The sequence below is a fragment of the Chaetura pelagica genome, unplaced genomic scaffold, assembly GCF_000747805.2.
Source record: "Chaetura pelagica isolate M959 unplaced genomic scaffold, ChaPel_1.0 scaffold438, whole genome shotgun sequence".
Classification (NCBI taxonomy): Eukaryota; Metazoa; Chordata; class Aves; order Apodiformes; family Apodidae; genus Chaetura; species Chaetura pelagica.
In genome coordinates this window covers 811502-820123 of record NW_009954113.1, presented here as the reverse complement: position 1 = coordinate 820123, position 8622 = coordinate 811502, and the positions used below count along the sequence as shown (strand labels likewise).

Below are 8622 nucleotides of genomic sequence, written 5' to 3'. Positions count from 1 at the left end.
TCGATTGACGACGCCCCAAGCGCCCCGCCCGCCACCACCACCGCCACCTCCACCTCCTCCACCCCTCATGAGACAAACCATCACACGCAACCTCCAGCCTCTGCTCCGGCCAGCCATTTCCAGGCAGCAGGATCCAATAATGATCCCATTAGCTTCTCTGGCCTCTCGTTCTGCTTTGTCATCCTTGGGCCCTGGTCCGTCACCTGGGCTGCCAGTAAATCCGTCTTCTGTCATTGTCTCTGATCTCCCTCCAGCAGTGTCCCTGTCTTTGCGTGGTGAAAAGCCAGATGGACCCTTTCGGTAAGTGGATCTGTAGATCAGCATAAATATAGAGACACCAAATGCTGTAGTTAGATTCTTCTTGAGCTTCTGGGCTATCAATTTATGTATCGTTAATAACAGTTCCAGATAATTTTGGAAGTTCCGGTTTTTATTCTTACTTGGAATGGGGACACTCTGATAAGCTGGATGTGTGTCTCATGCAGGAATTTCCTCAGAAGTGTTTCTTGTTTGGTTCCCCTATCAGTCATTCAGCACAGCTTTACCCTGAAAGAGGAACTTTTTTTTTTCCAGGATTTTAAGTGGCTGGCAGTTCCTAAAGTAACCATTTAGTTATGTCAGACCTTCTTGAGTGCGTTAATTTCTCTTTAGTGTTGAGGAAATACTTTCATGAAAAGTGTAAAAGCATCAGTGTAGGCAAAACTGACCTGGTGTTTTCACATTACTTTGTTCTACAGCATTTCTGTCATCAATATTAGGAAAGTTATTGTCATCCTTAGTAGTACAGTGTTGTCAGTGAAACATAATAAACGTAGAAAGACAGTAAGTTTGAAGTATTTACAAACATGAAAGTCTGAAGTTTGCAACCCAGTTAAGACACATGAAATTACAAATCTTGTTTTGGGGTCATGTCCTTTGATCAGCTCTTGAATCTTCCAAAACTGAGATTCATTTTGTGGGTTGTATGTTCTAAGCCACTGGTGTGCAGCTTTTTGCCTGTGGCAGTGCCAGGCCAGACTGACTGCTCAGCAGTGCTTCACTTAGGACTGCCTGACTTCACTTTTGCCAATCTCATTAAGATTATTTTAATATTTTTTTTCCCATTTACAGTAGTCATTCTTTTCCTACCTGGGCCTCCATATTCTAAGTAGTACTTACAAGCAGTGTTTGTAATATGAAAGTGTGGCTTTTCATTGTAGTGATGCTGATACTCTTTTTACCTCCCGCTGCTCTGGTTTCTGCTGCTGAACTGTCACAATCTTCCCCTCTGTCGATCAGCAGTCTGTTGGAAGAGAAGGTAAATTTTATTTCAATATAGACAACAATTGCTGTGTTTTAGCAGAGCATATTTTCTAACTGTTTGCATTTATTCCCAAGGGCTATCAGGTACCTGTACTGAGACAACCAGCACTACCGAGTCTTCTGGGCCCTCAAGGACAATCAATACCCACAACTGGTAAGTAACTACAACTTAGAATTTCTTCTAAAAAATTATCTTCAGATCAACTGAATGTGTCATTTTTTTTCCTCTCCCCACTGCACAAGGTCACCCAATGAGAGCTGGTGCCATTCGCTCAGCAGGAGGCAGACCAGGCTGGGAACTGTAAGTATTCTTAGAAATTCTATATGTTACTGCTTGTAACCTGTTAAATAAGGCTGTAAGACATAACGTATGTAAGAGCTGATTTCTAATGAAATAAGAATGTACAGATAGTTGTAGAGAATACAAGTGGTAATTAATATTTAAATGGATTAATTTGAATTAGTTTTAAAAGGGACATCTGTGCTTGCAGTAAGATTATTTAAAATAAAACTCCAGTACATAATTGAAAAGAAGACTCTGAAAAAAATGAACACATTTTGAGAAAACCATAATTTACATATGAAATTAAATATAATTAAAAGATCAGATGGGAAGCCACCCTTCTGATTACTGGCTGAGTAGGGCTGAAAAAAAATTATTTCCTAATAGAAATCAGCCTTCAACATACTTGTTCATCTTAATTGATACTGATTCAGCAAATGATTGCAAAAGTTAACGCTGTTACTTTATGTCAACTTCAGTTTCTGCAAATGAGTCACGTCAGCCAAGCTGCTTTCTCTCCATTGTAGGGAGAGGAGCCTGGCTTACCTGTTACTGCTGTGCCAAGTTAGTTCTTCTTTTTGGTATATGTTTGTTATAGATTGTAAGGGTACATTGTGTTTCTAAAATCTTAATCAAAACAAAACCCAGGATCCAGACCCCAGATTATCTTAAATCTCAAACTCAGTAAGCAAGAAAATAACAATTTAGGAACAAGACCAGGCCAAAGACATCATCACAAGGCAGCAGCATAGGAAGTGTGTGTGGGAGAAGTGGAAGGAAGCTCTAGAGGAGGGTTGGCCAGCATCTGCTGCACTTTGCAGGGTGGAAGTGTCAGGAAGGGGCAGAGAAGCAGTGGGCACTTGGCATATGGGAGGTGGGAATCTTTTAAGCATGGGGAGCCTCCATCCAGAGCCACTAATAGAAGGAGAGAAGACTGAGGGAACTGCTGGGGGTGAGGATGTGGAAGGCAAGTAGAAGGATCAAGAAATGGGAGTAGTCTCAAATGAACAAACAGCAGGGAAAAAAGTGTCTGAGCTGAGAACAAAAGCGATCCTCACTGTGGTCCTGCTTCATTCGCTTTCCTCTTTAAAATCCAGGCAGGGCATGACAAACAGTGACACCTGTTTTTGGGTTTCTTTATTAGCTCAAATCGAGGACGCCCACATAGTGATCGTGCCCAAAGGACTCAGGCCCCAACACTACCAGCCTCAGCACCAGTCTTTGTGCCTGTGCCTCCACCTCCCCTGTATCCTCCACCACCCCACGCACTTCCTCTTCCTCCGGGGGTACCACCACCACAGTTTCCTCCTCAATTTCCACCTGGTCAGCCTCCATCTGCTGGGTACCCTGTCCCCCCTCCAGGATACCCCCCAGCTCCTGCAAACATGTCATCAGCTTGGGTACCAGCAGCAGTACCAGCGGCTCATTCAAATACCATCCCAACGACACAAGCACCTCCCTTATCTAGGGAGGAGTTTTACAGAGAGCAGCGGAGACTGAAAGAGGAGTAAGTATTTGGCTGGGAGCAGTTGTGGTGTTGTTGATGTTTGTGTTTCGGTGGCGCATCGGACTGCGGTGACGCTAAAGTGCATCTGACATAAGCAAAAATGACATAGTGTTTTTTTTCCAATGTAGTTTTCGTTGCGGATGGTAAACGTGCAAAACTAAAACAAGACAAATGTAATTCTAAAACTTTCCCTAGAGCTTGTAGGAATTCTTAATTGTTTTTGCTTAAAAAGGATGTTCACCATTTGCATGCAGTATACATTTTCTCTTATTGGCCATGTTTTGTTTCTTGATGTCTTTTTGTAATAAAGGTCAAACTATAATTGTAATAAAGGTCAAACTTATTTTAACAGGGAAAAGAAAAAGTCCAAACTTGATGAGTTTACAAATGATTTTGCTAAGGAATTGATGGAATATAAAAAGATTCAAAAGGAGCGTAGGCGTTCGTTTTCCAGGTAACTGCTTTACGTGTCCGTAACGGAGAAGCAGATTGTCTAGAGGAATCAGGAGGAGTTCCACTCCACCTCTATTGTTAGATGGATTGGATGATTCCAGGGATTAACAGTGATAGCACTGTCATATGTAGGTCACTAGCTTAAATGTGGCAGAGATTACGGTTGACTGATAGTTATAATTTGCAGCAGTTGTTAAGTAGCAGGTGTCTCTGTTACTAAAGTGTCTCTGCAGTGACATCCCTCACCGCCTGACAGCCCTGAGGAGGCCAGGAACCAAACAGGCTTAGTTGCTGGATTTTCTGCATTCCTATTCTGACTGTAGCCATTGCCTCAAAGCACTTTGGAGGAGATATGGAAGAGAAATTGTCCTCATTCCCTCTGTTGTGTATCTCATGTGGATACATAAAGATACTTTTAACCTGGACTGCAAACTGGTGGCTTTCACTAGTATTTTGTTGATATTGTTAATTTTTTCTTAGGAATTAAATTATCAGACTTGTAATGAAATTTTACATTGGTGAAGGACTTTGAGAGGAGGAGTGATGTTAATGAACATATACAGAAAAAAGGGAAATTGTTATTTAAAAGATAATAGAAGACAGACTTGTGAAGAAAAAAACTCTAGCTGATGCTTTATATAAAAAAGAATCACTGAGGCAGGAATCAGAATAGCTCTGTGTTACTAATGCTATAGCATCTTTCCTGGAGTAATGTCATTGACTCATAGAAGTGAGTTTAGAAGTGTTTAGATAAGCTTTTTCTTGCAGTGTGGTCACTCCCCTTGCTGAGAACTAGAGGTGTGTGCAATGCAGGATGTCAGGCTAGAAGTGTTGATTCAGTAGTCCTGTATGTAAGATTACAGTACAGGGATTTTGTGTCCTGTACAAGTCTCCAAATAAGTAAGTAGTGAAGTAATTAATGCTGGCATTTTGAAACTGAGCTTTATTGTCTTCAGGCTGAATCATGTTTTCTTGCTGTCTGATGCTGCTCTGTAGCCATTGAGACTTGTTCTTTTTGCGTCCTACTGCAACAGAAACGATTTGCACTGCATGTAGTTGTGGAGTAGTGGAAAATGTCTGTGTTCGGGTACCGCTAGAGGCCAGTATACACCACCTGAAATCAGTCTAACTGCGGTAGCTCATGTGATAGGAGTGAGTGGAAATAGACTTCCTCTTCCTGTATGTATTTGAACTAACAAAGCAGCAGCTGGTCTGTCTCTTAAGCAGAAGCTTGTACATGTTATGGAGTTCTTCAGTTTGCAGTAGCTATGTCAGCAGCTGACAGAAGCTTTATGTCTGTGTTCGGGTACCGCTAGAGGCCAGTATACACCACCTGAAATCAGTCTAACTGCGGTAGCTCATGTGATAGGAGTGAGTGGAAATAGACTTCCTCTTCCTGTATGTATTTGAACTAACAAAGCAGCAGCTGGTCTGTCTCTTAAGCAGAAGCTTGTACATGTTATGGAGTTCTTCAGTTTGCAGTAGCTATGTCAGCAGCTGACAGAAGCTTTGACTTAAACAGATGGAAAGGAAAAAAAAAAAACAACAAATTTGGGAGGAAAAAAATGGGGAGAGTGGCTGTTTTGAATTAACTTCATTTATATATTTTTTGTGTGTTGTGTTTGTTTTTTAAGGTCCAAGTCTCCCTATAGTGCATCGTCCTACTCCAGAAGCTCCTACACTTACTCCAAGTCACGATCAGGTTCTTCCCGCTCTCGCTCCTACTCCCGCTCCTTTAGCCGCTCCCACTCCCGCTCCTACTCACGGTCGCCGCCCTATCCCAGAAGAGGCAAAGGGAAGAGCCGCAACTACCGCTCTAGGTCACGGTCTCATGGTTATCACCGGTCAAGGTCGAGATCACCCCCTTACCGAAGGTACCACTCCCGGTCACGGTCTCCAGTCTTCAGAGGCCAGTCTCCCACTAAACGGACTGTACCCCAGGGGGAGGCGGAAAGGGAATATTTTAACAGGTTCAGAGAAGTTCCACCGTACGACATGAAAGCTTATTACGGCAGATCTGTTGACTTCAGAGATCCCTTTGAAAAGGAGAGATACAGAGAATGGGAAAGGAACTACAGGGAATGGTACGAGAAGTTCTACAAAGGCTATGCTGTTGGTGCTCAGCCTCGGCCTCCAGTAACAAGAGAGAACTTTTCCCCAGATAGGTTTGGTCCACCTGGGACCCGACGAGAAAATTCACCGTATGCTCGGGGACGCAGGGAGGATTATCCCGGGGGGCAGAGCCACAGAAATCGTAACATAGCTGGAAATTACCCTGAAAAACAGTCCGGAAGAGAGAGCCATGCCATCAAGGATCCTACAAAATCAAAAGAGAAAGAGGTGGAAAACCCATTGGGCGATGGCAAAGGCAATAAACATAAAAAACACCGGAAGAGAAGAAAAGGGGATGAGAATGAAGGATTTCCCAGTGCAGAGTTGCTAGAAGGTGCAAGAAAACCAAGAGAACCAGGTGCAGCAGAAGATGTTAAAACAGACTCTTTGTTCATGCTGCCAAGCAGAGATGATGCCACCCCTGTGAGAGACGAGCCAATGGAAGCAGATTCCATTGCTTTCAAACCAGTGTCAGAAAAGGAGAAAAAAGAGAAGGAGAAGCCAAAAGCAAAAGCTGACAAGACAAAGCGGAAAGTCGAAGTGGCCGTTCCCCCCAAGAAAGATAGTACAGCAAAACCAGCAAAAGCTTCTCAAGAGAAGGCAGAAACTGATCGAGAAAAATCTCCTCGAGCAGAACCTCCTGTGAAAAAAATGAAGGAGGAGTTGCCAAAGACAGAGAGTGTTAAAACATCTTCCTCTCAGAAGGATGAGAAGGCTCTTGGTACCCCACGGAAAGTTCACCCAAAAGCAACAAAAGATCACCCAGAAACTAGGCCAACCAAGGAGGAAAAAGCAAAGAAAGACCATCCAAAAGAAACCAAGTCAGAGAAGCCTTCCAACAAAGAGGACAAGGCTAAAAAACCTGCTGAAAAAGGCAAACCTGATGCAAAGCCTGAAAAAAGAAAAAGGAAAGCAGATGAAAAAGTTGACAAAGAACATGAAGCCACTTCCACAAAGGCCTCTAAACCAGAAACTGCTGAATCAAAACCATCGCCAAAGGGGAAGTCTGAGCCTGATGGGGAAAAAGGAGAGAGAACGCCAGAGAAGGATAAAGCTGGTTTGCTTAACAACCCTGCAAAAAAGATTAAACTCAACCGAGAAACTGGGAAAAAGATTGTGAGTGGAGAAAATGTGCCACCTGCAAAAGAACCTGTTGAGAAACCTGAGCCAAGCAGTAGCAAAGTTAAACAAGAAAAAGCAAAGGGAAAAGCGAGAAGAAAAGTAGCAACAACCGATGGATCTAGTTCAACTCTTGTAGATTACACCAGGTACCTCATCATTTCTTTTCATATTCTTGCTTTACTCCTCCCTCCCAAAAAAACCCATAAGATTCTTTATGATGAAAGCAACAGCTAATCTGTGCTAAATGAGTGAATGATCTGTGATGTTTCCTGTTAAACTGTACTTGGGTCAAAATCAAGTTTTGTTAGAGAAAACAAGCCGTCTGTCCAGCACAGAAAGCTGTTAAGGTTAATTCATTGGTGACGTGTGTGACCCTTGTGGGACTTCTTTTGCCCCCTCTTCTTATTAACTTATTTATTCTTTGTTCTATGTTCCATTGTGTGACATGTGTGACAAGTTACTGCTTCCATTTCAGTGTTTATAGAAGCAGGACCAAGCAAACTCAAAGCATTTAAGACATGGCTGGAGACTTAGGGTGGTGTTTTGATATTTTAAAAAAGTTTTTAAAACATATTTTTCTAAAGAACCACACTAGGTAAAGCTTTGATTGTATATACCTTTCCATAACAGCTTACTTACCTGTGAAATGAAGAACATGTGTCTAATTTATCTGCCATTGGTAGAAATAGGACAAGAAGGAATTACCAGATCAGACAGTCGCCCATCTGATAATCTTGTGTCTTTGTTAATTAAATGTATAGTAGCAAGATATTAAATTAATTGATTGCTCATAATCGTAGCTTGTGGATTCATCCTTTCTTTTGTCTGTTCCCTTAATTGAACATCATTTGAAAAATGGTGAAGGTTTAGAGTTGAAACAAAAGCCATGTTACAGAGTGCTGCGGAGGTTGTTGGTGGTGAATCTTGCCTGTTACTAATGTGCCCATTTTTCTCCTTAGCACCAGCTCTACTGGAGGAAGCCCCATTAGAAAGACTGAAGAAAAGCCGGATACAAAACGGACTGTCATTAAGACCATGGAGGAGTATAATAATGATAATACAGCCCCTGCTGAAGATGTCATTATTATGATCCAGGTCCCTCAGTCAAAGTGGGATAAAGATGACTTTGAGTCTGAAGAGGAAGACATTAAATCTACCCAGGTGCCCACAAACATAGGAAAACCTGCCAGTGTTATAAAAAATGTGAGTGCTAAGCCACCAAACCCCATAAAACACAATGAAAAAGAGACAGAGCTTTTGGAGAAAACACAGAAAATGACAAAAGAGGCAAGTTATGAAAGCTCCCAGCATGACACTAAAAGTTCAAAAAGTTCTATGTCAAACGAAAAAGGAAAAACCAAAGACCGGGATCATTCTTTGTCAGACAAGGACACTTCTGAGAAGAGAAAGACCAGCCTCCAGCCAGAAAAAGACCACTCAGAACGTGCAACCGAACAAGGAAATGGAAAAAGCATTTCTCAATCTTCCAAAGACAGCAGATCTTCAGAGAAACATGACACTGGCCGTGGATCCACTGCTAAAGATTTTACTCCAAACAGAGAGAAAAAATCTGACCATGATGGCAGCAGAGATCATTCTAGTTCCAAGCGCAGAGATGAAAAGAGCGAATTAGCCAGGAGGAAAGAGTCCCCTTCTCGACCCAGAGAATCCACATCAGTCCAGAAGAGCAAGCCAAGGGAGGAGCGAGCGGAGCCGCCCAAGAAGGGCGCTGGAGATGCCAAGAGGAGCAGCCACAGCCCCTCGCGGGAGCGCAAGCCGGCTGAGCACAAAGCTGCTCACGAGCCCAAGCGGGCAGTGGAGGAGCACAAACCTCCAGATAAAA

At 42.7% G+C, this 8622-nt stretch overlaps 1 protein-coding gene across 1 annotated transcript in view; it reads left to right on the top strand.

Moving 5' to 3' along the window:
• The window catches only part of RBBP6 (retinoblastoma binding protein 6), a 47854-nt gene that overhangs the window by 37684 nt on the left and 1548 nt on the right, over positions 1-8622 (top strand). Inside the window, 9 exon segments of the mRNA XM_010002597.1 lie at positions 10-300; positions 1200-1215; positions 1217-1297; positions 1378-1456; positions 1546-1603; positions 2730-3092; positions 3445-3546; positions 5180-6925; positions 7739-8621. Coding sequence (XP_010000899.1) covers positions 10-300; positions 1200-1215; positions 1217-1297; positions 1378-1456; positions 1546-1603; positions 2730-3092; positions 3445-3546; positions 5180-6925; positions 7739-8621 — 3619 coding nt within the window.